The following is a 20,172-nucleotide window of genomic DNA, read 5'->3' on the forward strand; positions in this document are numbered from 1 at the left end:
CCTCGCAGGAAACACTTGCTGATTGATGCTCCCAGCAGACGCGGATCAACATTTATTTGGATGGGCCGCCTCTGGCCACCTGATTAACGTTATTTTGGTCTCTGCTAAATCCTGAGGAAATATGCCTCTTTTCTTTTGAGACGGGGAGACATCAAAGTAGGCCGATAAATATCAGCGACGGTGTAAACACTGCTCACCACCGGTACGCGAACCCCCCTCCCCCCCCCCCACTCCCACCCCCACCCCCACCCACTGAGGTGAGCTGATGCGGAAAACAATCAAACTTAAAGAATGAAGAGTTGATTTGCAAAAAAGCAGATAAAAGCCATTCTCCAAGTGGATGAACAATAAATACGTGGCAGTCTCCCAGCGGCTTAGCGGCGGCTCTCATCTCGTGATTCCATCCCTAAGCCTCTGCGGGGGGACTATGTACCCAACTGCCAGCCTCCGCTCTTTCATCCATTCTTAGAGAACGGAATAAAGTTCAGCTGTATTACAAGGATCCGCCCAGCTAGACTCAAACGATACCGAAAGAGAAGCGCCTGACGCGGAAAAGCGTAGGCTGACGGCACCCTAACTCAAAGCCGGCGTTCCTTGGTTCATCTCCAGTCACGGATCTCCAGAAGTGAGAGGCTCGTATCCTTGTTTGCCCCTTTTAACTTCTCCCTCATGTCAGGGAGTCATTCTGCTTGTCACTTACGACTGTAAAAGCCTATATAGGCTTGGTAAACTCAAAACGTTTCTGCCATGCGCATCACAAATATAACAGATCCTTTTATTGCCAGAGGGGAAATTAAAGTGGTGCACTAGTAACATAAACAAATTAACAAATAAAAAAAAAAAAGCAACAGTTTAAAACCAGTAATCAGCTGCTGAAACATTTGCGTAAATGATTAACACATTTTACCAAAGTCAATCGGTTTTCCACCCACTGCACCATAGTTCGGTTGTGCATGTTGGCGTGCCGCCGCACTAAGTAGCCTCGGGGGTAATGGTCTAGTTTGGCGTCTTTGTGAAATTGGTAGACGGCCTTCGCCCCAGTGGGCGTTTCTGCCTCGCCCACCGGTGCGTTTGGTCCAAAAAAGTAGACAGAATTTTAAACCGGTTAAAAGGTGGTCTATTTTGCAGTACAGGTGGTCTAATGCGATTTGGGTGAATCTGATGGAGGGGAATGGTGGACGTCGTGGTGTTTCATTCGTAAATATCACACCAGTGTGGGATAATCCCTCTGAATCATTGGAATAAAATCTGAGATTCAGACTCCGGTTCTTTAGTGGAGCCCAGAGTTCAAAGTAAACATGGTGAAGCTGCATTTAGCTGTTATGCTGCACATAAATGGAATAAGTTGCCCGCAGAAGTGAAGTCAGCCCCAAGTGTAAATGCTTTTAATTCCTTTTTTTTCAAAGCTTTGAGTAAAAACTTTAAACAATTTTAAACCATTTTTTCTTTTAGATATTTTAGTTTTATTTCTGTACTTTGAAATGTTTTTTTTTAAGTTTGTGTGTTTAAATGTTGTCAACATATGGTTTAGTATTTTTTTTAAAGATACTTTTGTTTCCTCTGCTTTGCTTTTGAATGTTGTTAACTCTTGTTTTCGTAAATGCGTGCAGGTGTTGTGTCTTTGCTTATGTGAAGCACATTGAGTTACCTTCTGTATGAAAAGTGCTATAAAAATAAAACTGTCTGGCCTTGACAAAAAATATTGTCAAAGCACCCCTGTGTGCGTTGGGGACATCCAAGTTCAAAGAATAAGTTGTGTAATTAAAAAAAAACTAAATCAAAATTTCCAAAAATATAATTGCATATTTTCAGAAACAAAACAAGTTGAATATTCTTGAAAAAAAATTGCAAAAAATGTTGCAAATTATACATTATTAAATGATGCACTTGTATAGCTACTATTAAAAGATAAACAATATATAAAAAAGAAGAAAACGTGTTTCATCTCACAATCACTTTTTCATAATAACTTTGTATAGTTTAATTTTTTAGGTCAAAAATTCATAATCTTACAAAAATCAGCATATATATTTGTCAAAAAATATTTTTCCCTAAAAGACCCTGGGAAGGAGCAATCATCTTTTGTCCAAGCCATTGAAGGCAAATGAGTGGTCAATCAACACCAAAAAGTCTCCACTTGCGTTGAAAAATGTGTTGGTTTGATAGCCGCATTTGTTTGAGATCAGCACTGTTGCATTATTAAACAGCCCTTCCATGGCGGACTCCATACCTCATGACTATTTCAAGCAGCAGACACACACGCCCAAATTAGACACGTTCACGGGAAGTGGAGACAAGGCAGGGTGACGATCCATCCAAGATTCTCTGACCGCACTTTACGAATCATTAAGTGAGGCAAAGCAATAACCTGGCTTGCGCTTAACCAGCTATTTATGAGAAAAGGGCTTTTGGATCTTCGGTGACGGGTGTTGTGCATTTGAGTCGGTTTATGCTGTGCATGCTTTTATTTTGGTAGGTCGCTACTTCCTGTTTAGTTTTCACTGTCTTCTGGAGTTTTTGCATACACATTAGTTTGATTTGCATCATTTGTGATTCGAGTGTTTGTGCTGTTTCTGGTTTATTGTTGCTCGATTTTGACTTTGGATTTTTGTGCCATTTATAGGACTGTCAAATGGAGTCAGGACTGATGAAGCTTTTGTGAGTACAAAGACTTTGATTTGGATCTGCTGCAGGTGTCATACATGTTGGTTTCATTTTGATGGGTTCCTACTTCCTATTTTTGTTCCTTTGCCTTTTGACTTAATGGGACTTTGTCAACAAGAGACTTTGCTTTAGATCTTCTTTGAAAGATGTCGTGCATTTGTCCTGCTATTTTTATTTGATAGGTTTGTTTTTCCTCATGCTCCCTCAAAAGTACACTCAACGAAGAGCCATTGGCCAGCTTTTTATGAACGGAGGACTTCAATTTCAATGTATAGTGACTGGGTTTTTGCATTTAAAGGGACACTTGATCCGGCTTAGCGTTGGCACTTATATAATGGGCATGTGTCACGATCCGTCTGCTCTCGTTACAGCTGAGTGGGCGTCGGATTATTGACCCACGTAGCTCGGACCCCCGTTGCTCTTGTTCATGTGCCCTCGCTATAGTTCTCGCCACGTTTATTCCGTGTGTTGTATTTGCGTGTTTTTGTTACCTTTGCTTCCAGCTACTCTCGGCTCGCTTTTCGTTCTCGTTTTCGTATTTGGATTCACCTTGCCCTTTGGTGGCAAGCCATTGTCGTTTTCGGTTTCCTTGCGTTGCAAGCGTTTTCTGTTTCTCGTTTTTGCTTTCCTGGTGTGAGAGTGCTCCTCCAGCGTTTTTCATTATCGTCCCCCGACGACTGTAATTATAGACACCCTAATTATTATTATATTCGATTGCAAGTTACCTTGCCTCGTTGGATGTTGGATTGATACCTGTCGGTCACAATAAACCCTTGCTCAACCCCGATTTTCCCTTGTCAGCGTCTTAAGAGTCCACCCTCACCGCTTTCCATCCTCGGGTGGAAAGCGGTCCTTACAGCATGCATATAAAAATGACATCAGTACTAAAATTCAACCCTTAAAAGACTGAAGTGATTTAAGGGCTTTTGTGGTATGAAATTTATGACAAATTGACACTCCCCCTTTTGGAGCTCGGCTTATGATCACCTCCACAAAATTAAAAACACTGTGCCAGTCGCTTCTTCACTGACAAAGGCTGAAGCGGGCAAGAGCATGAATGCGCACACGAACCCCGGTGGCGACTGGTTGTAGTTTTTGAACATTTTGCCAGCAGCCAGGCATGGAGTTCACCCTGCTCCCTCGCGGCTGCTGTGGTGTTAAAGGAAAAACAGCACTGCTCAAGGCAGAAATTAGCTTTCACTCGCAAAGTAGAACAAAATCAACCGCCACCACTTGCACCCGTAATGACCACGCTCCTCAACGACAAGCCCTGGAGGTGTTTTATGTATTTCATTTTTTTTTTAACATGCCACACAAGCTTCAGGACCACCAGAGAGTAGTTCATCAAGAAATTCCGAAGTTGGTCCCTCATGAGCATATGCAGTGCAGAAGGTGGATGGATGGATGGACAGACTTAAAAATCCAGAGCACCAAAGCTCCAGCAAGGAGTCCGACTCCACAGGCGAGTGTGGCCGCACTGGATGCGTCATTTTTGGATGAGTGGTGTTGGACTGAGTGGCCTTGGTGAAATAAGTCAGTCAATTTAACGCTTATGGATGAAATTGTAATATATCGACCTATGAGCTATTAACCTTGCGAAAAGCCCCTTGGAACATATTCGTTGTGTGATGTTTTCAGAGGACTAAGTGAGCATAAGTTGAGATGTCCCCGATTGGTCCCGTAATTTTGACATTATTTGCAACATATTTACAATGACTTTGAATGCACAAATTGTGGACTGACATGACTCCCACCAAGACATGCAGGGAGGGGGCGTGGCCATACTTCTCATTACCAGGAAGCGTTTTTAAACTCCTTAGTTTTGTACTGATTTCTCCTAAACAAAGTGACAATATTGAAAATGAAAGCTAAAATTTTCCCGATTTAAAAAAAAAAAAAAAAAAAAAAAAAAAAAAAAAAAAAAAAAATCCATAAAATGAGCTTGTTGTTGAAAAATGGATCATACTGACTGGATGACCCCTAACGAAGGACGTTCTTTCGGATTTTTTGCAGTGAGTCCATCTGATTTTTACCGTTACTTGTTTTATATTGGTCGATTCCTAATTAATTTCCCATAAATAGTAAGTAATAATAATAATTATTATGATATTTTATTGACCTTTTTTGTGTGTACAAAGGGCTTTTATTTTTATTTATTTACTTTTATTCTTCTGCCATTTTTGCTTTTATTTTGGTAGGTTTCCACTTTGTGCTCTCGTTCCCCTGACAGGACTTCCACTGTGTCTTCATCATTATGCAGCACCGCAAGCTGCCGCTTGAATCCCCGCGAAAGCTCGGAGCCACTTAATTTTTGTCCGCCGTTTGTTTTGATGTAAAGCTCAGCACGTCCCTTTTCTCTCTCTCCCTTGCTCCATCCGAAGGTGGCATTAAACGTCTCAGCGCCATCTGGAGCCACCAGCACCAACGCGCTGCTTTTTAAACGCTTTTAATTGGTAAATATTTACGAGCGGGATCCCTCAGCGGGGCTTCGCTCGAAGCGTGTTTTAAGCGCCTCTGCGCTCCCCGACGCCGATGCCATCTTTGATTGGGAGTGCAGATAAACGCAACCTGTGGCTCGGCAGTTGACACTAGCCACTAAATAACCAATAAGACGCTCTTAAGGTCAAGCACTTTATTAGCGATGCTCCTTGTAATACGCAGCAGCGCTGTGCTTTATAACATGGCTTTTTGTGTTTATCAGTGATGACAAAGAGGAAAATAAAAATCCACATTATGGATCCAAGTTGTTAGAAAAATGCTGCCATCATGCAAGCTTTCAGCATTAAAATATGTCCAAAAAAGTTAGATAAGAAAGATTTGAAATCTATCCTTTTAATGAACTGTCTTGCTATAGTATGTTAGCATACAAACTGTTAGCATGTTAGCAATTCTGATTAGAAATAGCATTGGAAGATTTAAAACCTTCACTATTCCGACTTTCTGTACTTGGGTTACTATCGAGCTGTATGTTAGCGTTCCCGTTGTTTGCGTGACAAAAGTGTTCAGTCAGTAATAATTATATGAGTACGACACTTTGACTTGGGAACAGAGTAATATTTCTCTTATCCTGAACCTTTGCTATTCACGGGGGTGACCAAACCCAGTAACGAATGGCAAAGGTTTTCCCCATTTTGATTTCCCTATTCTAATTTCTTAAATTAATAGTTTTAAAAATATAGAACACAGTATGACCCCTAAAACATTTAGGCCCCTATTTGCATGGCTAACGCAAGTCTTGCACGAAGCGTGGTCTAACTGTGCGCTTGGGAAGTTCTCTTTCTTTTGGAATATTCTCAGGCGCACGCAGTTACAAGCGGGAGTTTGCGCCATTGTGAGCGTGAACACATGCAGACTTGCTTCGTGGTCAGTGGAACAGGCTCCTATCAATCCCTTTAAATAGCCCTCCAAACACAAATTTTTACCTTTTATTCAAGCCGTTTTATTACATTTTTAACTCTGTGACACCGTCATTTTTTTTTTTTAAGTCTACACTACTGTTTAAACGTTTGGGGTTCACTTTGAAATGTCCATATTTTTTAACAAATTCACAATGTCTAAACTGTATTTCTGATTAATTTAATGTAATCATTGAAAAAAAGGCACCTTAAACTTTTGAACGGTAGTGTACCTTGCAAAAAATGTTTTGTCTTCACTTGGTATCTGTTACTATCTGGTAACCTCCACCACTGCCATGAGTTATCCAGACCTTTGTTTGCCTCATCTTGAGAAATTTACATCTTTGCTGTCTTTATGGAATCTTCTAATATACTCTTGTTTGCTAACGATATAATCCACCACTAAAATTGGACCTTCGATAAAGCAAAATGTTTGGGAGGCAATTCACGGCATGACTGTTCGCTTGAATTGGTGAGTTGCTCATCAAATATAACGTACTTGTAAGTTGTACTGAAAAATATCCAATTGGTGAATCAGCGAGGGGTCACTATCTTTCCTGGCTTTGTGTAACTCGTGTGCAACTGCCCATGTGGCACTTCAGAGCTTCGACATGTTCATTAATCTCCGTTACGGGCAACAATACTTTGCCTGGTGTACCCCTGACCCGCCACACTGGCATCCTCATTCGTCTCCATCAGGGCCGTGTGCGAGCTCGTCACTTACCAGAGCGCAGTAGGTTTCCGGCGGATCCCCGCATGTGATGTTGGGCGGGTCGAGGGCTACGCGCAGGTACTTTGTCATGTCGGTGGCTTCGGGCTGGCAGGCCATGTAGTCCCACGCCAGACCTTCTTCCGTGTAGATCTGTGACTTGCACACGTCGTAGTGTCCCCAGGCTGCGGGATAATGTTGCATGGCGTAGGCCACGCCGCCATAGACGGCATGCAGGGAAAGCAGAATGCTCAAGATCATCTTTGAGGTGAATTCTCCTTCCCTTTTTTTTTTTTGTTGAAAGTCACAAAAATGCGTCTCAGGATGATTTAGATGAGCCACAATGCTGTCAACCGCCGCAGCATCCTTTCCGTGATTAAGCTCAAGGCCTCTCGAGGTGTGACCAACAAGTGTGTCGACTGGTTGACCGTTCAGCGGCCAGATGTGACGTGCAAAGAGGCAGTCAGATGTGGCGGTTTAAGCTCACCGCACTGGTGTTTGAGGCCCACAGGCAGCGCCGTCCTAAGGGCCGGAAGAAAAAAAAAAAGACTTAAATTACATAACGGGCAGGACGATTATGGACATGAATATTCATTGAAATTATGATTGATAAAAGTATTCATTGACCGTTGAATTATTTTTTTTAGAAATATTTCTCAAAACTGTCCAACATGCAGCAGTGTTGGTTTGAGAGGCCCAGTGGTAACTTGAGACAGTTGTTTTGTTCTGAGATGATGTGCTGAAGATGTACAGATATGGTGCAATATTTGCAAATTCTGAAAATTATTCATCTGCAAATTATGTAAATCAAACTGCATTAACTGAGTTAAAATATTTAACTGAGTTAATTTTTTTCAGATTAATCTCAACACTTTAATTTTGCCAGTCCTTATATATATATATATATATATATATATATATATCCATCCTCTGTGATGATTTCATTAATTTATTTGATAAATAAATTAAATATTTATTTTAGAAAAAATAGACTGGTGTCATACTTTAGCATTCATCTCCTTGTGCTGTTACTGTGACATTGGGGGGGGTCAGATGTTCCATATTTATTGCAACATGCATGTTACACACACACATACACACACACACACAGGCCCCACATGATGTCATATCTGACAAAGTAAATTGATTTGATGTTCGCCCTCCATGGCTTCACGCGTGTACGCCTCTGTAATAACCAGGCTTCAAATCAGAGTATACAATTCAAGTGGAGCCTGAGAGCCGCAAAGCCCAATCTCCCTGTGATTTTCATACAACGGGGCTTATTTCCCTCTGCCCAAGTCACTGCATTTAACTTATTGCTTTTCCAAACTGCTGCCTCGTCGCCATCCGCCGCCGCCCTCCGAGCCTCGTGAGGCATTTGGGGAAATATTAAAGTCAAATAGCGAGACAGAAATGCTCTCTTTGAGGGATTGTACTTTTGGCGGCGGAGCCATCACAAGTCATCAGTCAAGACGACTAACCGCTAACGGCGCCTGGCAGCGGTCGGCAGCAAAGTCACGACGACGGCTAAAATACAAAAAAATACAACTGTGCTGACGAACACGATGAGATGTTGACGACTGATATGTTAATATGCGCCTTCAAAAAAAAAAGTTGTAAATGTCAGCCTCTGATCTGAGGAGGCATCATGGGAAGGCACCCCCTGCCTTTCATAACGTCTGACTTTCATTACAAAGGCAGCCAAATTAAGTACCGGCAGCAGGGTGCCGGGTGGTGGCTGCACCCCGCTTTCTCAATCGCACCAAGCCCATCTGATTTTTTTATTTAATAGGGAACACGGCAAGCTAATAAGCAGCAGCAAATGGAGCTTACCAAGGCAATATTGCTTTGATGGCAACTTGAGATTGAAATGGGAGATGAAAGACAGGTGTCAGCATATGAGAATCCAAGTATTCATCGTGGTTCTGCAATGCTGTCCGACACTCATTCTTTGATGAGATGATCTACTTTCATGACTGTGTAAGCGTATCGGAGTGTAAAATTCCCACTTTCATTGGTAATGTGCACCTGGATGTGGCATTCTTGGTCGCAAATTCTGACCACTGTTTCGCAATGGATGATGGAAAAGTTTGATTTACATCTGATTTTTTTCCCCCTATGCATGTTTAACATTTAACACTTAAAAATAACATTGTTTAAAATAAACTCAAACTATCAACATTTGTTGCAAATTATTGAGCTTTTGTTTGCCAATATCAGTGGAGGTGCACAATGAAAATGTTCATTATTATTATTATTATTAGTAATAATAATAATAAAGTGAACCCACTGCTTACAAGGGATAGGAACCAGACTCGCAGACAAAATCCGTGTATAATTCACAACCACTGAAATGCATTGTAGAAGGGGAAATGGACTTTTCTCCAGAAAGCGCAGATCTGCCTCCAATGTGTTTTCCTCGAAAGTGTGGGTTGGCTCCACCACCAACAAGAAAACAAAACCAAACAACAACAAAAAACAATTAAAGATATTGAAAACATGTTTTTTTTTTATCTGTGGATAGGTGAAAAAAAGCAACTCGCCATCATGGCCCTAAATTCAAAATGTTCTGTTCCTCTATATTAGATTAGATTAGTTTTGATTAGATTAATATGTATTTGTGCCAAATGCTTACTAATTATATTGTTGAATGTTAAACCCAACCAATTGCCCACTAAAAATTATAAATATAAATGATAAAATAGTAATTAATTAGCTAAGAATACACAGAGGCTACTCATTTTGCCGTACAAAATCATTTATTTCTTTCATTAGATAATGCAAAAGAAAAATACCTTTTTTGCACAATGTATTATTTATAGTACCCATATTGATTTCTATCGTGCCCAGCGGCAGTATTCATGAATAACAGGTTAGAGATAAGATCATTTTAATTATGTGATAGCACATTCAAGATGTGCATGTTCCTGTGGATGACTGAGTGCGCTCTGGATGATTTCTACATGTCCTGTTTATTTCTATTGTGCAAGGTCACATTTATCATGAATAACTGGCGAGCTGTCGCGTTAAATCATACCACATCCACTTCCATACCCTCACACTGAGTGGCAAGTCGAATCTCATGACAAGTCATTTGATGGTGAAAAAGATGCGGTCAGATTCTATAATATAAAGTCATCAATATTCGAGCAGCTGTCAGTAGGCAAGGAGAGGAGGGATTTTAGATGACCACCTCACCTCGAGAGCCCCCCCCTTTCCCCACTCAGTCGCTCGTTTCCTTTTCAAGCGAGTGAAACACCGCCTTGTGTGTGCGTGCGCGTGTGTGTGGGGGGGTTCACACAGCTTCAAAACGTGTATGTGTTTTCAAAATCAGGGGGCGGCCAAAAAAAAAAAAAAAAAAAAACCTCTGTCGGCTTCTACAAGCCGACCACAGTGTGTTTATTGGCTTCAATTGTTAAAAAAAAAAAAAAAAAAAAAAAAAACATGCCTTTGATTTTCTTGGCGTCTAAATGCATGCCAATGAAATCCCGTCTGATCATTGGGTTCCACCAGATTCAAGCAACAATCGGTTGGAACCTACAAATAACACATCTAACATCGCTGAGTTTAAATGGTGGCTGTTCACTCAACCGCTGATTGAATTTGTAATATTATTTGAGATTATTGGGGATTAGTGTAAACTGAAAGTGGCATTTAAGGACAATTGACTTCAGAGATATGTTCCTAAACGTTCGTGTTGAATTGTGAACCACGATAGCAATAGCATTTAGGATTAGCCAAAAATGTAGCAGAAACACCGGCCACCTTATGTTCATACTTTTCTTTTCTGTCAGAGGAGAAGAAGGAGCCGCTTATCTCATTCTGAAGCAGCTGCGTTCGTATACCATGATCAAAATTGGACCTTGGCTGCTCATGTAGCATACGGATTGACTGCTTTCGTTGGCGACAGAGAATGTGACATGCATGCTATGCCAACTTTATGAAAATGCATCTTCCCTTCTAATAGTTTGCTGCCGTGGCCACTTTAGAGTGCCTCGTTGTTGGATGTGAGTGCACGCAGATCGCAGAGAGAAGGCGGAAAAGTACATCATCACTAATCTCGTAACTAATTTAGAATTGATTGTTCTATCGATTAGTCCATTGATTAATTGAATAATCAAATAAAATTTTCCTTGGAGATAGTCTATTCCAAAAAAGATTATCTCCGTTATCCAATTCTGATTGTTTATTTGATATTGTTTAGTGATTAAAAAAAAAAACAACTAAGCAACAATTGAACAATATCACCTCTTTCAAACTAATTAAATTACTTGTTTCAGTGTTTTCCAAAGTAGAAGCAAATTTTTGTAAATGTATTCTTGTGGTTAAACACAAAACATAATCGACAGAAATCTGAGATTTCTTAAGGTCGAGAGACTTGAATCACGAGGATTTGGACAATTCTTAAAATTAACAATGACTTAACGATTACTTGATTATTAAAAGAGTAGTTGATTATTTTGCCAATCAATTAGTTGTCAACTAATCTAATAATCATTTATTCGAACTCGGAAATCAACTTAATTCGCTATCAAAAGCTGTATTGCATTGATTTTGTTGCGTAGTTCCATTTCACACCAACAGGGGGAGTTTGGAAGCCAAAACATCTGACTGATTGAAACACCTGTGTCACAAATTGAATCAATCTCAAATCAAATTAAGTACTCCCATTGTTCAGCCATTCCAACCGTGACTCATCTTTGTATGGAACACCTGCTAGGCTCGACAATCGACGAGTCTGTGCCGCCGCCGCCGCTGTCATAATGCCGGGGGACGTCGGAGCCAACAGGCGCCCTCAGCCCCATCGTCCAATATGAGTCACCGCGGGATCAATTGGCAGGCACTAGCTTGTCTGCGTTGGCACATGTTTGTGATTGTCTTTCTCCTTCTGTTGCCCCCCCCCACACCTCACTGCCACCTCCTCCTCTTCCATGTCTCCTTGTTAGTTTAAGCAGCAACCTTGCTGAAATACTTCTCTGGAAGCACTAAAAATAATCCAAATGTTTAGTACATTAGCTCACTTTCCATTTGCAAGGAAGAGGTGACAACGTGAGGAACCCTGCTACCACCCTGCATTATTCACGCACTACTTCTCTCCGATGACCGCAAAAAAAAAAAAGAAAATGCCAAGTGGCATTCATCTAACATTCATGCAATCACACAGACAGACAGCGCAAATAGTAAATAACTCAGGAGAATCTTTCACACTGGACATCCAAGCAGGCTTTTCCCCTCGGCTCCCTGTGCGGGATTGTGGGCGGTTGAAGTCCACCTGTGAGTTTGCCGGATTTCGGAACAGAGACTGAACGCCTGAGACCTGTCATTGCAACCCATGCAGCTGTCGAAATGCAACAAGCTGCAACGGCCGTGCCAATGTGCACTATAAAAGGTCCTGACGAATAGGTGAAGTTTAACAGCTGAGAATCACCGGCTGCCCAATTTGCCCTGTTGCACCGAGAGCAATGATCTCCGTCCCGGACATTGTTGCTGATGTCACTACCCATCTAATTATCTGAATGCGCCAAGCCGCAACGTCTGTGTGAACAGACACTCAAGGGACCGTGAGCGTTGCGTATGTGTTTTATCAGCCGAGACTCACTGCTCAACGCTGGTTGTGTTGGAAGCAATTGTCCTAGACACTGGCACAGATTTTCTGATTACGCAAATCTGCGACACCTTCAAGAACGCACACTGTCAGGGGCCATGACTCGCTTGTTAAATTTTAAAGCCTCGAATCACTCCCCACACCTGTTTGTGTTATAGCAATTGACTCGGTCCCAGACGCTGACGTTGACATGCGTCTAATTATCTCGATGCGTCAAACTGCAAAGCATGCGGAATGGCTCACGAAAAGGCCCTGCAATGAGTATAATAAAAATCATAATATTTAATGTTTAACAGCGAAAAGTCCCTGGCCGCCCTCCTTATAGGTCTATAGCAATTGTCACTTTCCTGCTTCGCATCTAATTATCTGAATGTGGCGAGCCAGAATGGCCGTATGCCCAGCACATTAGCAGTGAAATTAGTCAGCTGATTGTCAGCTGCCCATCCCTCTTTGTGCCCAAATCAATTGTTACCCTCCTTACATGCGGAAACACATATTGTATATATTCAGTCCAGATTGATAGGGATTTTTTTTTAGGCCGATACCGAATCTGATATTTCGGCAGAAAATTCAGATAGTGGCTGGTCAATATTAAAAAATATATATAATGGATAAAATAATTATATCTTGGTCCCTTAACATTGACAATGATAACGATATGAATTACAGACTAAACATTTGGCTAATTTACGTTACTTATTGTTTTTTTCCTAAAGCCCGTATTCCACTGAGGGGTGAAAGTGTTCGTGTGTTCGCAATGGTAACAAAAGTTGCGTTCTCGTCAGCGTTCGTTAAAGGTCGCAATTTCCATGCAACAAGAAAAACTCTTAAAAATATTGGAGAACGTTTGCGACCTTCAACGAACCCTCACCAGAACACATCATTTGGGCTTCGTGAACACTTGCAAAAAATTTCACCCCTCAAATTTTGCACTGGCAAACCATTTTAAGGCACCGAACCTCAGGTTGAAAACATAGAGACATAGTGATCTATGATAAATCAAAATAAAAGGAGAGAGAGACATAACATTGATAGAAAATATATTCGATAAAATGTTTCATAGTAAAAGAAATAAGCAGGTCGCGGGGAGGCGATGGTGGCTGAGGTCCGTGAGACCGCCAACATGGCAGAGTGCACCGTGGTTCTCTCTGTCTCACAGTTTAGCAGCTAACGATCTCTTAGCCCCGAACGACGTACGCACAGTATGAGATGGAGTCAACAATTGCATTTTCCCATCTTTTGACGGGTAATAAAAGTAGCCAATAATAAAACGGGTTGCTGAACCAATCATGTGGCGTGAATAGAACCAGACCAAGTTAGGTTGATGCACATCAAGCAGCTAGACGCAACAGTAGTAGTTCATTCAACAGGTAAAACAAACAGGGAACATTTAAGAGTTGAAAAAAATGTGATTTGTGTTATATTGACTGTTAAAACACACACACACATCATCCAGCCTTACTTTCAATACACAAATCATATTAATTGGACAAAGATTATGGAATTAGCGATTCTGAACCTACGGCATGCAGGCCAAACAAGTTGGGAGAAAAAAAAATGCGTTTCATGAATCCTCAAACGGATCATCAAACTTTGACACAATGCACCCCCTACATTAGATGTAGGTGTAAGGAAAAAAATCTTAATATAGCATCACCCATCTGTCTTCGATACCTGTTTCCAATCGCATGGATTTCGTCATTGGAGGTTATGAGATTTGAAATTTCCCTGAACGCTGTGTGCGGATGATTGTTCGTCTCTGTGTGCCCTGCGATTGGCTGGCAACCAGTTCAGGGTGTACCCTGCCTAATGCCCAGAGACAGCTGGGATAGGCTCCAGCACACCCGCGACCCCTGTGAGGAGAAGCGGTACAGATAATAGATGGTTGGATGTCTGCTTCAAACCAAAATTGCAGACTTCTTGTACAATTCTAGGCATTAGTCCTTGAGACTTTTTCATGCGTCCTTCCCACCCAGATTTTTTTTTTTATGGCGAATCCTCAAATTGATCATTCCATTTTGACATGCTCCACCCACATTAGTCGACGTAGCCACAAAAAAATATATATATATATTTTTCTGATTGGGGCTAGTAGGAGTTCTTCAAAGTGCATCCGATCCCTAGAATTCACCCAAAAATGGCTACATCAATCCAAAATGGACCACTTCCTTGTGAATTTAGGGCATGGATCCTTGAGTCTTTTTTTGCGTGTCCTGTCGTGATGGACACGAGCACCCAATTTCATTTCAGTGTGAGTGAGTGAGTGAGTGAGTGAGTGAGTGAGTGAGTGAGTGAGTGAGTGAGTGCGTTTTGGGGAGTCGGCAGGTGTTGTTGATGAACACTCCTAAATTACATCATTTCTTTTTACCAGGTTGCGCATTTCCAAAAATGTAAAGACACATGTTGAAACAAAAAGTGAAATAGCAACTGAACATGAAAGGGGGGGGGGGGGGCTCCCCACCTTTGAGGAGTCGGAATCTCTGGCAAAATAGGCGTTACATATCCAACCAGACGTTTTAGTTCAATTGACCTCTTTAATTAATTCACCGTGCGTAAAATACCAACATCATTATTTGGGATGCACCAAAGCCACAAAGTGGAGAAAATACTCACGTTCAACAAGTTATGCACAGCGACGAGACGGAATTCTGTCTTCTTTTTTTTTTTGCAACTTTTAACATATTTCCAGCATTTCTGACGCGCGTCGCCGTGCTGAGAAGTGCAAGCGGACTCCGAGGCACTTTATGCTGCGAGAATGCTGTCGCTTGTGTCGTCGTAACAGAAAATACTTTGAACGTCAAAGTCCATAATTTCTAATCAAGAAGATTAGACTTCCAGTTTGTTGCACTGCAGAAGAGAATCAAGCGAGATGTTATCAGCGGTCCAAAATACTGAGGCAGTCTCCGTCTTTTTTCTCCCTTTTTTGTGTGTCCGCCGGGTCCTAAAGGTAACACCTGCCGCTAAATTACGTAAAAAATGATCTTAAAACTTATAGAAACTCACAAGAGACGCGCTTGTCATTTTAAAAGCTGATTAATTGCCCAATTACGCACCTATCGACGCCGTGTTCACAATTTACCGCAGCCGAGTCGAAATGAAAGTTAACGAGGCGAAGATGCATGCTTTTACACTCAAGCCGTGCAATTGGGGTTAAAATGCGCAAAATTGGACGAATGAACACAAAAAGGTGAGGTTGCAAATATAAAGAAAAGAAAAAAAAACGTCTTACCTTCCATTAGTATGAAGGTGAAGCCCGTCAAATAATCCGGGTACGAGGGGGTGTAATCACCGGCCAACCGCGTTGCAGCGCACACTGCCGGGGTGCAGCAGTCAATGCTGGCTGGGTGGGCTTCACCCCCCCCCCCCCACCATCAACCCCCTCCCTCACGGCGAGGAGTCGTGGATGCCTCACCACCTCCTCTTTCTCCTCCTCTCTTCTTTCGCTGGGCGCCAAAGCATCACCGTGACAGGTCGCTAATAATGCCACAGTGGGTGCGAGGGGGTCGGTGGCTAGGGAGGGGGTCTCTATCCAAAAGCTCGAAGGTCACCCGGCTGTGATTGAGTTTTACATGTATGTTATGTCTGCTTAAATGTGTGTGAGACACACAATTAGGCAAGATGCTCATGGTAATCTGTGATTTATTCGTGTTCATAGGCATTAGCCATGATGTGACTCGAGTGCATGGCTAATGAAAATGTGCCATAAAAATAATAGTCTGTTCATCTTCATATAAATTATGACAGTGTATTTTACAGTGGTGCCTTCAGGTACGAGTGACACAACTTATGATTTTTATAGCCGATAATATGCTTTGACTTGCGGGCCAAAACTTGTGTCACGAATGCTGCTTGGAGCCACAATAAAAAGCAATAGTTTGTCATAGTGAACAAATGTTACAAAAAAAAAGGTCTTCAAATTCCAAATGTTAAATATCACTCCCAGTTAAAGTTTACAGTCCATCACATAACAGCTTTAAAGTTAATGATCTTAACGCCATAGACAGGCTAAGAAATAGCATTTACTGTATGTGGCGAGGTTCAAATGCTTTACGGAATGGATGTTTGAACACAAATGTTGCAGCAAAACATGTAGACAGACAAAACAAAAAAAAAAAAAACTCACAGCCATACATCTGTCATCCTTTGTGAAAAATGAGTTATACTAAGCTTAAGCATAGGCCCTCCCCATAAACCTTTGAGCTCCACCCGTTTGTATTAAAGGCTGATGATATGTCATCGGAGTGCTTTTTGTGGGCTGCCGGCACACCTCGTGCAGTGAGTGTGCTGATTGTGTCCCAAACACTTTACACTTTTTATTATTTTGTAGCCAATTCAAATGTAGCAAAAGACTTGTATGTCTAGCAAAAGAAGTCACAATGACATTATTTCTTTTGTTGTGTTTTTTGGGGGGAGGTGGAAGCGGGGTCGGGAATACTGCTTGAATGATGAGATGCATCTCCTCTGAGAAAAAGTGTTTGGGCTCCGAGCGACTGCTGCTCTTGACATTTCCATTAACTCCTTCTTCTTGGAAACACCCTCCACGGAGACTCACACATGACTCAGCCTGCTTTATTGCTTGCTTGTATGCACAGAGATATGCATACCATTGATAAAAAAAATTATATATACAATGCATCAGGCCAAAAGTTACACAAGAAAAGTAAGAGCATAAATCGATGGATTTAAAAAAGACAGAAAGCAGTGTTGCCACAGTTACGTTGAAAAAGTCCCTTTACTTGTTACTTTATTTTAAAAGTAACTAAGTTGAATTACAAGTTATTTTAAAGTCAACCCTTGAACATAAAATTGACAGCCACTTGCTCCAAAATGCAAGTTATTCTCGATTCCACTTAACTCATTTACTACCATTGACGGCTAAAGACGTCAAAGATCAGTTTTTTTTTTTGTTTTTTGTTTTTTACTCGGCTGCTAGTGAATGAGTTAATATAAATGATTTTTTGGGGGGGGGCAGTATTTTATGGCCTGACATATTTGACTGTATTGTCAATTTACAGTAATTTATTTTATGAATTCACTGATTAAATTTGTGGTTTTCAGACAGTCACACAGCCTTGTGGATCTTACTCCCTAAGCATGAATGTGCTACAATCCATATTTTTTCTTATTCGTTTATTTATGTGACACACTGGTAGGGTTTTGGAAGCTATATAACACTTTGTCAACAGTACAGATTAAAATTATTCATTGCTTAAAAATAACAAATTGTGAATTTGCAAACTAACTGTAGTCAGATTACTTCTCTGAGAAATGTAACACATTAGATTAGTTGTTTCTGTAAAAAAAAAAAAATAATAATAATTTAGATAACACATTTTCTAACACCTGATCGACGTCACTGCTCAATAAATACTCCAGCTGTGAGTCTTATTAGGGGAACGAAAACAGAATTTCAAAACCTCCAAAAATAAAACCAGTCACAGTTCATAAGGATGGACTAAAATGCACACCCGCAGGCTAGAAGATCAAAGACGTTGGTTCGCAAAAAAAGCTTATCAATAATGGATCAGTCTGACAGTTAAACCAAGGCAACAAAAACAGCACCGCCCCCACCCCAAAAAAATGACCCAAAATTAAACCAGTAAAAACATAAATAAATGGAATAAAACGCAGAACACCAGTCATAGAAGATCCAAATCCAAACTCACAAAAAGCTAGTCGATAGCAGCTCCAGTTGATCATGGGGACCAAAACTTACGAACAAAAAAAAAACAAAAAAAAACATTAACCCCACAAACAGATAAGTCTTCTGTCAAAGAGGAAGTTAAAACCAAAATTCCTTCAGAAATGAATCACATCCTGCTTTAACCTGTCACAAGACTGACGACATTTTCCAAGTTGTTTCCGTTTGATGAATTTAAACATGTATAATGACCGTGAGGCGTTAATCCGTCGTGAAGACCGCACTGCTATTATCTCTCTCGCCAAACGTATAATTGCCGGTTTGCATGCCAAGAAGAGAAAGAAGGGTGGTTGATGGGGATTTCATGAACACTAATTAAACGGCCCCATAAACAATTTAGGAGCTATTAGAGCATCACGAGGAGGATGTGTTGTGGAAATGCAGCACATAGTAAACAATTAAACGCTGGCAGTGGCAGTTCCAGACCAATTTTGCTGACGAGGCCCGGCTGCGGTCAGTTGTTTTGTCAGAGAGGCGCGTTCAATCCGCTTTTGTTTGGTAATCTTACCACAATACAAGCCCGCAACATTAAGCGTATTATAATAAGTGTTATTCATTACAGACTGGATTGCTGAAATATTAGGTAGTCATCTCCAGATCTTTTTGTGTACAAATTGAATAGGAAACTAAATTTCTGCTCCATAATGACAAATATGAGGCACACAAGCGGTGATCCTTGTATCAGATATTTAGGGATCCCGAGCTCCCGGCCAGGTTGGGTGAATTGAACTATGCACATTTTATTCCTACATTTGTGAAATGAATTTACAACAGTTATTTAGAGAGCCGCTGACTAAATCTTGAAATATGGCATTATATTTAAATGTAGAGTCACAGCAAAAGATGAGGAGATTGGATTTCTAAAAGCAATTTATTGTAACCACACTCATTTCTAGGGGAGGACAACTCATTTTGATGCATTCTCTGTATTTTATTTTACAATTGTAAAATTACGTTAAATATTCCTTCTTATAATGAAAATTAACTGTTAATTTAGTAAACAAGGGCAGGCGATAACTGTAATTAAAAAGCATCAAACTAAGTACTGCTTTTTATTTCTGAAGTGTTTTTTTTTTATTGTAAAATGCCGTTAACTATTTACCACCACATGTAAATTAGCAGTTAATTCTGGGTTATGAATAACAAATTTCACAGTGTGAAAGAGTATTTTCTAGAGATTGGCTCCACATTATTATCTTCGCCACTTGACAGGAAATACATTCCAATTATTTATTAATCGCCTTGCGTTAAAATGAACCATGAGGATTGCGAGTGTGACGTTTCGGTTAATACAAGACTAGACAGAAAGATGCGAATAGCAGATATTCATCAAATTTTACAATAATGCTCAGTTTCTCCATCGATACCTCGAAATGAGCTGTCATGAGTACGCTTAATCCGCTACTTTTTTCATTAGGCACAGACGGACGAATAGTTGCAGTTTGCAGGAACCGTGATAGGCTTTAGGTAGAAGCACACAAAGGTACACAATTTAAGTAAAAAACATCCAAAAATGATCAATCTTGTGCATTCTTATGATTATTAGTATCCAAACTGGCTTGCACAGTAAAAATACCATGATGCCGTGTTATTGCTCTCATGTACTGTAATACAAATACAGTTGCAGACTGTTCAAATAAACGACAGAAGATGCGGTGTAAAATTCCCACACCAGCCGATGATAATTTATTGAAATTAAAATGCAGAACTATACGATTAAAATTGATTAAAGTAGGTCCATTGTAAAATAACACCAAATTACAGTAAGTTATTTTGCCGTGAAATTCTATTCTTCAAAGTCTTTGTTTGAAAAACATTGGTCAAAATTGACTCAGTATTCGGAGAAAATCTTCTATTCTGTTGAAATGTGAATCAATTTAAGAAATCGAATGTCTGTCATTTTGCACCATATTATAGATGCCATCAGGAAATTGCTAGGATACATTAGCCATTATCAGAGCGCTCCCTTCATTTGTTCCATTGGCATCTCGTAGCGGCAACCTGCATTTCTAGTGTCCAATGGCAGAGTGAAGAGATGACAGGGAGTAGACTGCAAATCCTGTTGCAAGAATTACGTTTTGTCTTCCATATCCACCGT

General features: G+C 40.6%; 1 protein-coding gene across 3 annotated transcripts in view; it reads right to left on the reverse strand.

The window, feature by feature from the left end:
* LOC148325925 (netrin-G1-like) overlaps positions 1–15,725 on the reverse strand; it is a 66,880-nt gene extending 51,155 nt beyond the window's left edge. For 2 of the 3 annotated variants that reach the window (XM_088311835.1, XM_088311832.1), the window contains exons 1-2: positions 15,603–15,725; positions 6,784–7,290 (exon numbers count right to left, since the gene is read on the reverse strand). In XM_088311835.1, coding sequence (XP_088167961.1) covers positions 6,784–7,029 — 246 coding nt within the window. In that variant the 5' untranslated portion in view covers positions 7,030–7,290; positions 15,603–15,725. Of the gene's footprint in view, positions 1–6,783; positions 7,291–14,986; positions 15,295–15,602 lie in introns of those variants that run through there. The other variant, XM_088311834.1, reaches the window with a different exon arrangement.
* Between the last annotated feature and the right edge of the window lie 4,447 nt (positions 15,726–20,172).

This window comes from Idiotropiscis lumnitzeri, chromosome 12, assembly GCF_059441095.1.
Source record: "Idiotropiscis lumnitzeri isolate Australia: NSW breed Sydney's pygmy pipehorse chromosome 12, RoL_Ilum_1.0, whole genome shotgun sequence".
In the NCBI taxonomy this organism is placed as follows: Eukaryota; Metazoa; Chordata; class Actinopteri; order Syngnathiformes; family Syngnathidae; genus Idiotropiscis; species Idiotropiscis lumnitzeri.